The sequence below is a fragment of the Ipomoea nil genome, unplaced genomic scaffold, assembly GCF_001879475.1.
Source record: "Ipomoea nil cultivar Tokyo-kokei standard unplaced genomic scaffold, Asagao_1.1 scaffold3314, whole genome shotgun sequence".
Taxonomy (NCBI): Eukaryota; Viridiplantae; Streptophyta; class Magnoliopsida; order Solanales; family Convolvulaceae; genus Ipomoea; species Ipomoea nil.
In genome coordinates, this window is record NW_017619742.1 from 6,951,615 (window position 1) to 6,966,292 (window position 14,678).

A 14,678-nucleotide genomic window follows, 5' to 3' on the forward strand; every position below is an offset into this window, starting at 1 on the left:
AGACCGTTTTCTAAATAAAAGCTGAACGACGTCGTACGAAGGAGAGCGGTTGGCTACCTCAGCAAGGATGATTCTGGAATGAAGATGCAGAAGAGGACAAAAGCGAGAAATGCGGAGGTGGTTAGGATGATAGCAGCATTAGCTTTTTGGGATATATTCCAGATTAGGGAGAGGATATTTTTTATGCTTTTTGTATGTTGGGAATGAACTTTCACAAACCCTAATTTCTTTTCCTAAATTTCTCCTAGAACCCTAAATATTCTTCTTCTTTCTTAACCTTTTCCTATGATTTTGTTATTGAGATTGGAGGATTGTGACAGTTTAGCTATAATATTACCCCTCTTTTAACTTTCTCCATATTTTTTTACTCGGATCTAGGTGATCATCGAAAATTAAAATTATGAACAGATCTAGGTGATCATCGAAAATTAAAATTATGAACAAAAAAAATCAAGATAACGTTGTCGGACATTTGAAAATTTTTTACTCGAATTTAGGTAATCATCAAAATTTAAAATTATGAACATAAAAAAATCAAGATTACTCGCTCTCAAAACATTTTAAAATTTAAAATTATGAACAGCTCTCAAACATTTTAAAATTTAAAATTATGAACATAAAAAAAAAAAAAAATCAAGATTATTCGCTCTCAAACATTTGAAAATTACTTGGTAGACTCTCAATTTTTACTGAAGACTTCATTGTATTGTACCCCAACAATAAAAAATAACCGGGTGTAGAATTAAAGGTGTATGTGAACTCCTATAATTTTTTGTGGCAAAAGTCAGCAATTGTTTGATCTGTTTCTCACGTCTGGAGAACGTTAACTCAAAGAAAATGTGGTGGTTGGGGGGCATATAATTTTTTTCGCAATGAGTAACACATTGGGAAATAACAGCACACTAAATGAGGAGAAACAAGATGAATCTCAGACGTCCGTAAACAGTAAAATTGAAAATCTAATAACTAAAATTGGTTGGGTGCATCTAAGAGATGAACCCTCCAAAAATTGGCGTATGCCACTATTTGCAGCGTGCACACGGTATTCTTTAGTAAAAGGCGAAAGAATAGTTCGCTTTGCGCCCACTGCGTGGCTGCGTTAATTGCTTCGTTTATCTGCTACATTTATATATACTACTCCAAAGCCGCTTGAAACCACTACATTTTTGATGTAGGACAGAGTTCTGTTTTTAATACACCTACATTTTTTTGCGTACTTTTCTCACTTTCCGATTACAAAGATTTAAACTCGGATTTTACTTCATATCAATACATTTAAGCTTCCATATTACAATTGATATATAACAACTTTGAATTTTACTTGTTCATATTTAAAATCGATAAATATCACAATTAAAAGAACATATACTTTTGATATTGTCAACCGGCCTTAATCAGCATTCTATACTATGTTTTACCCAAGATAGTCTAGTATTCAGGTAAAGTTGCAAATTTTCTTGGAACTCAGACTTGGTACACCATTGAGTACTGTAAAATTTGAGGGGGGGGAAACAGAAGACTGCACAGAAACAAAATGGTGAATCCTTTTGGTGAAGGGTGCTGGCCGGAATTCGTCACACAAAATGGTGGAACCTTGGACGATTAATCCCACATCATTTGATAACATGGTTCATTACAAAAGAACATATTGAAAGTGTTTAGTAAATAGTTGTTAGATGATTGGGTTAGTGTGTTTGACTAGTTGATAACAGTCAAAGCTAATTATATTACCAAACAAGGTCATTATCTGTTCATAACTACTTTCTCAATCAAACGGAGCACAAAGAGCCAATATCACCTCCATTGAGGCTTGAACTCACAATCTCTCCTATGAGGAAGCAACTTGGTGCCATTGGACCACAAGGTCCTTGGCAAAAAAAAAAAAAAAAAAGCTTTAATTAAACTTAAATTGGCTGAGAACCCCTACCAGAAAGGTCTTCTCCAAAAAATGGGGTATGCCACTATTTCTAACAAGCACACGGTATTCTTTAGTAAAAGGCAAAAGAATAATTCGATGTGTGCTCATTGCATGGTTGTGTAAGTTTAATTAGTGCTCTTCGATCCTTATATACTAGTCCAAAAGCTTCTTGACGCTACTGTCTATACGATGTGCGACTTTATCGCTTTGGTTTTCACTTTCTAACCTTCAATGGAGTTGGGATAACTCAAAACAAAAAGAGGAAAAGCAGAGAAACAGAGCATAATGATTGAATATTACAACGATCCAAATATAGCAGCTGGGATTGAAAAAGATGTAATCTTGGATTTCACTCTTTCATATCTACAGCTATAAGCACCTGAATATCTAAGTACGCCAACTCAAAAGGAATAAAATGTCTTGAATGGTTCAATTCAGAACAATGAACAAACCAATGATACGCCACTTGTATCCAAAATCTTTACTCCGAAGACATTAGTTCGGGACAACAAAAGAGACAATGATATGTCATTTGTATCGAAATCTCTATTTCGAAGATATTGGTCGGGATAATGAAAGAGCCAATGATAAGCCACTTGTATCAAGATCTCTACTTCGAGTGAGGGCTAACTCAAAAGGGAGAAGAATGAAACTTTGGAATTCCAATAGTTACTTATAATAATGCTAAATTATATAAATAGCCAATTAGCCATACTTCTCCCAAAACTTGTAACTACTAGTTGATTAATATTTACTTTAATGACTAATTCTTTTCTAAATAATTTCTCACTCCTCTCCCAAAACCTGCAACTATTACTCTACAAGTTGATCAATATTATTTTAAATTTTAATGACTAATTCTTTCAATTTTTCTCTCTAATGAGTATCTCTTAATTTAATTTAAAACTATGTTTAACCAAAATATCACCCCTTTTAACTTTATCCATAATTTGTTTTTTTACCTCTATTTTAATTTAAAATTATGTTTAGCTATAATATTACCCCTCTTTTTTAACTTTCTCCATAATTTTTTATTAACTTTCTCCATCCATATTTTTTATTAACTTTCTCCAACTTTCTCCATAATTTTTTATTAACTTTCTCCATCCATATTTTTTATTAACTTTCTCCATCCATAATTTTTTACTCGGATTTAGGTGACCATCAAAAATTAAAAATATGAGACTTTCTCCATCCATAATTTTTTACTCGGATTTAGGTGACCATCGAAAATTAAAAATATAAACATAAAAAAATCAAGATTATTCAGTCTCCATAACTTTTTACTCCGATTTAGGTGATCTACTATGTACAAAAAATCAAGAATTATTCACTGTCGGACATTTTAATTTGGAAAATATTTTATACTCCCTCGGACATTTTAATTTGGAAAATATTTTATACGCCCTCTCAAAAGTATGTATAGAACTCTTTAATTTTTAGTGGCAAGGGTTGGGCGAGGGAAGGGGGAGGAATTTTCACATAAAGTGAGGAGAAACTAGATGATCTCGGACGTTCATAACTGTCAAATTATTATAAAAATAAAAATTAAAAACTAAAATTGGTTGGGTGCATCAAAGAGATGCAACCCTCCAAAAATTGGCGTATGCCACTATTTGCAACGTGCACACGGTATTCTTTAGTAAAAGGCGAAAGAATAGTTCGCTTTGTGCCCACTGCGTGGCTGCGTGAATTTCTTCCTTCATCAGCTACCTTAATATATAGTACTCCAAAGCTGCTTAAAACCACTACATTTTCGATGTGGGACAAGAGTTCAGATTTTAGTGCACCTACATATTTTGCCTACTTTTCTCACTTCCCGATTACAACGATTTAAACTTGGATTTTACTTCATATCAATACATTAAGCTTCCATATTACAATTGATATATACTCCGTATCTACTTTGAATTTTACTTGTTCATATTTACAATCGATAAATATCACAATTAAAAGAATATATACTTTTGATATTGTCAACCTTAATTAGCATTTTATTATTCTATGTTTTACCCAAGACAATCTAGTATTCAGGTAAAGTTGCAAATTTGCTTGGAACTCAGACTTGGTACACCATTGAGCACTGTAAAAATTGAGGGGGGAAACAGAAAGGCTACACAGAAACAAAAGATTGCAATACTGCATACAAGAACATACAAACATTGCTAATTATCAAGTCATCTACCAAATTAATGAATTATAAGTTTTTTAAACAAGAATTTTTTTAAAACTCTAATTTATGAGTTCTAAAACATCACTAGCCTGGGGAAGCTGCTAACGGAGCACAATACCAACTACTACAAATGTAATCTTTAGGATTCAGTTCTGCTCTCCTCACCACCTCCAGCTTGCTCAGCTTCGGCAGCCATCAGTTCATCAAACTTCTCCGTCTTCCCCAGCACTACCTCAATCTACACAAATGAGAGAACATTAATAAATGCTTACCTTTAGAAAGTGAGAACAAAGAAAAGTTTGTAATGAAAGAGGTGAGAATTTTTGTTTAGATGAGATGACAGGGAGAGAGGAGTAAGAATTGGTGGTTGTGCAGGTAGTACGAGAGAAGCTAGGTTCGTCAAAAGGGGAACCAATTTTTTAAAAGTTACCCTAGCTTTTGATACAGGTCGACTTCCTGGTTCATCTCTCATGTCCACTGTAAGTGTCCTTATCTCTGCATACAACATAGATGTCGAAAATGTTACTCCATATTAAACATTCTAAAGAGAGGCTAGGAAAAAATATGAGAAGTATAAAGGCAGGGAGCCTCACTCTTTTCAATGGCAAACCCATTGTTCTTCAATATTTCAGCAACTGTAACCACTGTAGAGATAGCTGCAGGAACGACATTGGCACATTGTTAATTTCTTACTTTTTTTTTTTTTTTTATAAGAAGACTATAAGCTTTTTTTTTTTTTTTTTTTTCTAAAGGTGTATGTAATGAGAATAAGCAATGTAATACTACTAAAAACACTACTCAAATAGCAGCTCAATCACATAAAAAAAAAAAAAAAAAAAAAAAAAAAAAAAAAAAAACACTTACATTATTTCTTTTCCCTTGGAAATTACACAAATTTTCTTTGTTCAGCAAAAATAGTTTGCTGAGCTATGAAGCTAAGAGATACATGATTGCATTTTGTAATTTACACATGTATTTTCCTTTTGAATTCAACACAAATAACACAAAACGAACTGAAAAGAAATTCACTTCACATTGACTGTTGGTCACTTTGACCTTAGTTTTCATCGTTCATTCTTCAGTGGGTTTTCTTTTCTCTAAGAATCCACTGCAAATAGCATGGCTGGAAGCCCAAACGAGCTGATCATTCCAACCAGACAAAGGATTGCACAAGACCAAAAAAAAAAAAAAAAAAAAAAAAAACTACCAACTGCATACACGAATGTAAAACCATTTTCTTCCGCATTTGTACACAAATGACAAATCCAATGTTTACCAGTATGTTTAAAATGTTTACCCTTTTTTTTTGCTTCAGACTTTTGACCAAAGGCCACTGAACTTGGAAGCAGTTTAAATTCAAGATTAGTAATTTTGAGAACCTTTGAGCTGTTTTACAAAAGTTAGCAAAGGAAAAAAACACTTCAAGTCATAGAAAGCTCATGAATATCACTCTTCTATTAAAGGAAAGTATTATTGACTAACAAAGGGTTTTATACAACTAAAGAGTAATTTTGGACCCGGCTTGCCAAATCACCTTGTGTAAGGAGATAATTTATATGTACACAACATTAAGGTTACTAATGCATCTTAGATGCAAAGATAAAGAATCTTCCACTTGGGAACAGGATTAAAATGAAAAATTGAACAAACCCAAAGCGAACCATAGATGTCCCATTCATAATTAGCCAAAGAATCAAAGTTCATGAAAATGAGAGGCGAGAGGATATACCCATTCCAAGTGCAGAGAGTTCCACTTCATTGTATTGTTGCAGGTACCTCTGCACATGAACAATCAACTCCGTCAAAGAAACCATATCCACTCAATACATATACTTATAATAAGAAAACAGAATTCCTTCAAACAAACTTCTCTACATATACGGATGGTTCATGGGTGTAAACACATACATACATACATACATCTCCAAACACACATAAACGAAGCACTAAAGCTCATCCCAGGAACCCATCAGCAAAGGCTTTAAGAAGAGATATATGTTTTCAATTCATGGAGATTAGATAATGTCCTTGCTCAATATTTACTTAAATCAGAACAGTTCAAAATCCTTTACCAGCAATCCAAACAAAAAAGGAATAGCATTAGCCATTAAGCAAACTACACCACAAACAGCAACTTCATACATTTTTTCCTAGACACAAAATGATATCAAGTTTATATATGCATTTACACCCTAAAAACAATCAGAGATATTCATCCAAGCATCCACAAGCAAGCAATGCACACTCAAACACAGCTCTTTATAGCAATTATTTACACAAACAGAGAAACACCATTAAAATAAAGCCCTGCGTATAGCTCCAAACAATCAAGTATATATTTAAAAACACAGTTTAGAACTTAAACATCAATGCATACAAATATATACGGCGAGATAACATAGCGAGAACCTTGGATAGGTTGACATAGAAGAAGAGGGATTTCTTGGTGTTGGAGACTTGGATTCGGTTCTTCTTTTGGGGTTCGGAGTTGGTAGAAGAAATATTAACGTTGTTGATTCCCTCTGTGATAGCCTCCATTGTTTTTCTTCCTCTTCCCCTTCTTCAAAACCCTAACTTCAACCTCCCTCTCTCTCTATCTCTCTCTCTCTCTTTAACTCCCCTCTCTCTCAAGTCTCACCTGAGTCTTGCGTATGATGATGGCATAGATAAACTTCGGATAAATTCTTTTTCATTTTTGTTACTTTCCAAAATCAATTTATATCCTTTTTTTTTTTTAGAACATATCCTTTGTTTTTTTGTCATATATATATATATATATATATATATATATATATATATATATATATATATATATATATTATTGTTAATATTTTATTACAATGCATTGTTAATTACTGATCTAGGAATATGAAGAAAATCAGTGGATGTCAATTTAGGGGAACCCGATTTCCGCTCATACGGGGACGGGGAATGTGGACAAATAGTGTATATATATATTTTATTGCAATGCATTGCTAATTATTGCTCTAGGAATATGAAGAAAATCAGTGGATGTCAATTTAGGGGAACCCGATTTCCGCTCATACGGGGACGGGGAATGTGGACAAATAGTGTATATATATATTTTATTGCAATGCATTGCTAATTATTGCTCTAGGAATATGAAGAAAATCAGTGGATGTCAATTTAGGGGAACCCGATTCTCGCTCATACGGGGACGGGGAATGTGGACAAATGGTGTATATATATATTTTATTGCAATGCATTGCTAATTATTGCTCTAGGAATATGAAGAAAATCAGTGGATGTCAATTTAGGGGAATCCGATTCCCGCTCATACGGGGACGGGGAATGCGGACAAATGGTGTGTATATATATATATATATATATATATATATATATATATATATATATATATATATATATATATATATATATATATATATATATATATATATATATATATATATATATAGGGTAGGGTAGGGTTTCAATGACAACACTTGCTTAGGTGAGAACAAATGGTATGCATCCATCTAATTAAGTGTGTGCGAACGCGAATTAAATGTGTGCAAACGTGATTAAGTGCGTTTGCACACATTTAATTCGCGTTCGCACACACTTAATCTAATCTAGACTATTAAAAAATATTAGATAAATGCACACGATTTGTTCTCACATTCTCACCTAAGCAAGTATTTTCATATGATCCTATATATATATATATATATATATATATATATATATATATATATATATATATATATATATATATATATATAGCCCATTATATATAAGGTTGCGTTCACATGAGGACAGTAATATATAGATGACTGTGCAGACAGATAATGGGCACACAACAAATTAGTATCATGCACACAATTTAATACACAATGGCACACTAGAATACATGTAAACATCGAGTTTTGAACGCAGACTCTATTAATTAACGAATCTATGCACACGACTACATTCGGCCATGCACACAACATACAGACTAATGACACACGACTACATCTGTCCTCACAGTCCTCTATAATATAGTTGTCCTCATTTGAATACACTTATATATATATATATATATATATATATATATATATATATATATATATATATATATATATATATATATATATATATAGATTTTGAATCCGGTGCATTGCGTGGGTATTTAGTTATAATAAGATTTCTTTTTATTTCTCTCCTCTTGTTCTCGCTTCCCATTCCATTCTCTCAACCTCCTCGTTACTGCCGCCTCAAACCCTTCCGCTCGTCTCTTCCGTCCGCAACACAGGTGATCCGAGCGTTCTCATGGCTGATTCCAGCAAGAGGCAGTTTAAGCGGCTTAGGGGCATCTCCTCCGCGTCCAGTTCTAGTAATACTTTTGGCCGATTCAGTGTTTCTTTTTTTTTTTTCCAAGTTTGTTGTTTGTTTCATTTTGTTTTTTTCACGATTTGTTGGTTCGCTGGTGTACTATTATGGGTTTGTTATATATATATATATATATATATATATATATATATATATATATATATATATATATATATAGGTTTTGAATCCGGTGCACACCCCCTAGATAGCCGAGCCCGTGAGCACTTTCCCTGATCGTTGATTTGAATTTTTTAACCGTTCAGATCTTGTGGTAAATAAACCCACGTGTGCTGGGTGTGTAGATAGACAGGGGTGATTGTGTAATTTCTCTGTATCTTTAATATGACAAGTGTTATGTTTCGCCGCTTAATTTGCGTGGGTATTTAGTTATAATAAGATTTCTTTTTATTTCTCTCCTCTTGTTCTCGCTTCCCATTCCATTCTCTCAACCTCCTTGTTACTGCCACCTCAAACCCTTTCGTTCGTCTCTTCCGTCCGCAACACAGGTGATCCGAGCGTTCTCATGGCTGATTCCAGCAAGAGGCAGTTTAAGCGGCTTAGGGGCATCTCTTCCGCGTCTAGTTCTGGTAATACTTTTGGCCGGTTCAGTGTTTCTTTTTTTTTTTTTCCAAGTTTGTTGTTTATTTCATTTTTTTTTCCACGATTTGTTGGTTCGCTGGTGTACTATTATGGGTTTGTATTGGGATTTTGGATTTTGTATTTTGGTTCGCGATGTTATGCTCGTTTTGTTTTGGGCAAGTTTCTCTGGGGGGTTGGTCGGCGCAGTCGTCGGTTTCGGCATGGTTTGGGGGTGTCGTGCGGCGGGAGGGGTGTGATGGTGGGTGATGTACATTTGTTGGGTTGGGGTTTCGGTTTATTTTTTTTTTCCCTCTAATCGTAGGATTTCTTGGACTGGGTGTTTTTTTTTCTGGGTTAGGATTTTTTTTCCTCTGTAAAACGTGGGGTGTCTTGGATATTCTGTTTGGTTGTGCGTTTTTGTTGTAAGGCATGTGCATTTTGAACTTGTTTTCTTCTTGCATATTCTGTTTGTTGTGTTAAATTTTGTGGAAGTTCTAATAATTGGTTATAGTTATTGGTGGAGTGCTGTTATGTTTTTTTGTGGTCTGTTATTTTTTTTTTTTTTATGTTCGTTATGTTTTATTCGCTTGGCGTTGTTTTCTCAATCTGGTATGTTATTTGTCTGATCTATATTTAGGTCAGTGCATCATGGTATATATAGTCTGTGCGTTTTAATTAAATTTGGCTCGTGCATTGGGGGCAGGTTGTTGGATAGGTTTAGGTGTGGGCGTAATGGGTTTATGGTCTGTGCGTAGGATTTTTCTATTTGATTCACGATGTCCTGAAATTGAGTTCTATGTGTTACGGTGCGATTCTCCTTCGTTATATTATTTTAGGCTGGATAGCGTATGTGGGTGTTTGTTTCCATCTTTGTTGTGTCGGGGATGGGGTAGTAATGTTATTGTGATTGGATTTGTTAGCTGGATTGATGTGATGCTTAAAGTTTATGTTTGTGCGTCATTGGTTTACAGTATGTGCGTTGAAATTATGATTAGCATCTTCATGGCTGCTATATTGTCTATAGTTAGGAGTGAGGGGCGTGGTTGTATACTCTGTGTATACGGTGTGTTGTGTTCTTATTTTGGTATTTGTGTTAATGATTTTTTGGTACCAGGTGACGTTGCTGTTGAGTCGGCAGTTGCTGAAGCTGTTGTACCACCCTTGCCACCACCCCCCGTTGATGTGGAATTACCTGCTCGCCCCGACCAACAGGTGTCGGATTTCGAGGACTCGGATGATGGTGTTGACGCAGTCGACGGTTCAATATTCCCCCCCCCCCCTTAAGATCCGGGCGGCTCCGAAACACCTGGTGAATCCCATTAAGCGATTTAGTGCTCGGCAAAAGAGAGTTGTCGTTGAGCTGGGTTAGGGGAACTCTTGAATTTACGAACCCCTGACACTCCTAAGCGAATGGCGAGGTCGACCCCGTGGACATGTCTGTATATTTTATGTCTCCGAAGGTTTGATTTCTTTTAGTCTGTTCGTGGTGTTTAATTAGTTTGTCCATGGTATTTGATCCCCGGACTCTTGACATGTTCTCCCGTTACTAGTCACTAAGTTTCTACTACTAGATCGGGTTATATAACGTGGTCTATTTTATTCTGATAGGAAGCAATTCATTTCTTAAATTATTGTTTGTGCTTACATATTTACCGCTGTGTGCGTTTGCTGTCATTTGTAAACATTGTTGATTTGTGTTTAGTTATAATTTGATTTTAGTATTCATTTGGAGAGAAATATGTAGTTGTCATTTAACATCTAACTTATGCCATGTTCTGTATTAATTGGTATTGGTACCTCACGCTTACACATTTATTGGTACTTACTGTTCATGTGTTTCGCTGCTAGCACTCATCCTAGTGTTCGTTAGATGTCCACTTTTTTTTTAGTAGAAGTTTGTGCATATCATTGTACCGGCGTGTGCGTATTCCTGTGTTGATCAACGAAGTTTAGTTTAATGTAATTATAAATTAATTTCTCGATTAGTTTGGAAATAACCGTTCAAATTAAAGCATGTACTCCATCTCAACTAAAAGCCTAAGCTTATAATTGGATTGCACGTTATAGCTATATGCTCACACGCCCCCTCACGTGTGCGGTGGGTTCCAAGCAACACGTGGACCGATAAGCCAAGCAACACGTGGACCGATAAGCCGTAGTCGCTTATGAGTGGCGCTGAGATTCGACCCCATGACCTTTGGTCTGGCTCTGATACCAAATTAAAGCATGTGCTCCATCTCAACTAAAAGCCTAAGCTTATAATTGGATTGCACGTTATAGCTATATGCTCACAAATTCACTGTTTAATCTGTATCTAATAAGGTGGTTTGTACTAGTGTTTCGTGTTAGCTTACGTTGACGATGTTACGAGTACTAACTAATCATGAGTTGGCTGCTCACATTCTTATTATTATTTGTAATATGCATAAGTAATAAAATACAAATGTCTGTGCGTGTATAGCAACCACCGTGTGCGTACTTGAAATCTTATAATTGAAATTTCATACGTACATGATGCATAATCTTTTTCAGGCACAATCTCATGTTTATTTTTTTAAAATTTCAAACACGCAGCCACTGGAAATAACATTCTCAGGGATTATATATTGTCAACATAACATTAAACAGCTCACTGAGCTCTTTCTATTATAATACATTTTCAATTTGTGGGCGTGGGGGAGTGTATTTGTAATGTTGGCAACCTGTACGCACATGCTATAGCAGTCTCACGCACAGGCTGCTGGTAGTTTTCTAAAAAACACTTACACTATGTATCATTTGTTTGTTTTAATATTTCTTGCTCCCGTTTCACTTGTAACACGCGATCGCTCCTAAGATGTATAACTCCTGACTTACGTGGGACGGGAAAAATAAATCTTAGAATTGAAAATTCTGTACGTACATGCTTCATAAGCTTTTCACGCACAATCTCATGTGGTGCATAGACTAGTCTAAGTCGACGCACACGTCCACTGCACTCCGTTTTTTATACATAAGGCATAATAAAGCGGGAAGGGTAGCTCTAGCTAATATTACTGAGGCACACAACCAACCCTAACATATATTTCGTACGACCCAACAACAAGAGTATGAGTAACAGAAAACAAGACAATATGCACAGACTATTTTAAGTTGACGCACAAGTCACTTACAGTCTGGTTTTTACATAATGTGTAATAAAGCCGTAAGGGTTGCACTAGCTAATATGCACCCACGGTTCGACCTATACGATGTTTATGAGGCACATAACCAGCACTAACATCTACTTTGAATGACCCAACAATAGAAATATGAAGAACGATAAACCAGGCGAAATGCACAGACTATTATAGGTTGACGCACACGCCTCATACCGTCCGAATTTATAAATAAGGTGTAGTAAAGCCGGAAGGGTTGCACTAGCTAATATGCAACCACGGTTCACCCTCTATGACGTTTATGAGGCTCACAACCACCCTAACATATAGGTCGTAAAATGCACAGACGAATACAGGCACAAATTTGTTTCTTTTTAGAAACGGAAAACGACGCAATATGCACAGACTAATACACGGAAATGCACCCACCTGTGCTAGTACCATCCATAATTGCACTGCCTGTTCTGATTCGCTGACTTCTGCGTTGTCACTACCCTCAATCATTTTTTTTCGGTCTTTGCATACCATTTAACTATCTTTGTCCTTAATTACCATTTAATAAAATCCCTATTTTAGTGCTTAAGATTCCATTTCTATTATAGCCATAAATAAATAAATAACTACTATTACAATTTTATCCTTCTGGTTATTATATATCCTTAAATACTTTAACAATCTCTAATGATCTTGTCGTTGATGGAGTATTAATCAATGAATATTGTGAGTTCTCATGAACTTATTTATAATAGGGGGTGCACCGGATTCAAAGCCTATATATATATATATATATATATATATATATATATATATATATATATATATATATATATATATATATATATATATATATATATATATATATATATATATATATATATATATATATATATAGAGAGAGAGAGAGAGAGAGAGAGATAGAGAGAGAGAAAGAGAGAGAGAGAGAGAGTTAATACCATCTGAGATCCTCCGAGTATAGTGGTTTTGCCACGTTTAGTCCTAAACTTTCAAATTAACCATCTGTGGTCCTTCAACTTTCAAATTTAACCATTCGTGGTCCAAGTTTACCATCCATAGTCCTTCAACTATTAAATTTTAACCAACCATGGTCCTTTCAAGAGGACAATGGCTGGTTAAATTTCTAAAGTTGAAGGACCATGAGTGGTTAACTTGGACCACGAATGGTTAAATTTGAAAGTCGAAGGACCACAGATGGTCAATTTGAAAGTTTAGGATTAAACGTGACAAAACCACTATACTCGAAGGACCTCATGTGGCATTAACTCTCTCTCTCTCTCTCTCTCTCTCTCTCTCTCTCTCTCTCTATATATATATATATATATATATATATATATATATATATATATATATATATATATATATATATAAGAGCGCTCATATGTGGTCATGTCATTAGGTGTAGCGGTGTGGTCGTATCTGTGTCATTGAATCAATTTAATCTAACTGCAGTGACTCATTCTAAGGATTTGAGGATTTTCGCGCGTGGGGGTGTCATGGTAATTACAGTGGCCATTTATAGTGGCCGGGTTCCAGAATACACCAACAGTGTTAACAACATGCACCAATAGCGTAATAAAACTCACCACAGTGAAACACACCAATAGTGTATCCCCGAACACTGTATGGTGTATTTATTCATATCCAATAACGCGTTTTTGGTGATGCGTACCTAATTTGTGTATGTTTTTTGTTGTGCATTTCATAACATGGATTGTGTATATTTGTATAATAATTGGTGCGGCCGCACTGACCACATGGGAAGGCGTTGCCGCACCTGAACTTGGCACCAATGGGAATCTACAAATACACCAGAATAATGCTAATAATGCACCAATTACACAAATAAAACACACAACAATGTGATTTTTCCTATTCCGGTGCCTTATGATGAGTTTACCCTTGCAGTTCGTTGGCTAGGAGAATGTGCGCGAAAATAGTGGAAGAATCTTGATTAATGTGATTCATTGGGTCTATCTAATCTAATGGCCTGTAATTGACCATATGACCACACCTAACAACATGGCCAGATGTGATCACCCATATATATATATATATATATATATATGGGCGCACTCTCATGCGAATGCCTGCCAAGGAGAAAATTGAGAACCATCTAGCACGCGCCATGTGTCCTTTGGTGCACATTTGCAAGTAAAAAGTGCAGGTAAAATCACTTACAAGTGCACCTACTTTTACCTACAAGTGCATGTAATTTTGCCTTGTTAACATTCATTGATATGAGTTCGTTCTATTTGGCATCACTTTTGTTCTTGTGGAGGAGTTCAGTGGGTAGTTAGTCCCTGTGAAAACCACCCGCAAACATTCATGCACTTAGGTGCACCTAGTTATAACTATATGTGCACCTAGTTATAACTATATGTGCACCGCGTGCTGGATGGTTCTCAGTTCTCTCCTAGGCGGGCTGTTCAATGGATTCTATATATATAGAACCGCACTCACATGCGAATGTTTCGCCCAGGAGCGATATATGAATGGATTTTTTCCGTCCACGTGTCCAGAT

The 14,678-nt window shown here is 35.4% G+C and overlaps 1 protein-coding gene and 1 long non-coding RNA gene across 2 annotated transcripts; both read right to left on the reverse strand.

Moving 5' to 3' along the window:
- Positions 1-2,050: 2,050 nt before the first annotated feature.
- LOC109169327 lies at positions 2,051-3,696 on the reverse strand. The gene is made up of 3 exons (XR_002052214.1): positions 3,508-3,696; positions 2,709-2,710; positions 2,051-2,063 (listed from the first exon to the last, which is right to left on the reverse strand). It is a non-coding gene; the product is annotated as an uncharacterized LOC109169327 (long non-coding RNA).
- A 314-nt stretch (positions 3,697-4,010) lies between these two features.
- Positions 4,011-6,774, reverse strand: LOC109169326 (uncharacterized protein At2g34160-like). Its single transcript, XM_019318204.1, has 5 exons — positions 6,501-6,774; positions 5,821-5,869; positions 4,685-4,747; positions 4,522-4,586; positions 4,011-4,329 (listed from the first exon to the last, which is right to left on the reverse strand). Exons 1-5 carry the CDS (start codon positions 6,627-6,629, stop codon positions 4,231-4,233), a joined length of 405 nt encoding a protein of 134 aa, XP_019173749.1. The 5' UTR covers positions 6,630-6,774; the 3' UTR covers positions 4,011-4,230.
- Between the last annotated feature and the right edge of the window lie 7,904 nt (positions 6,775-14,678).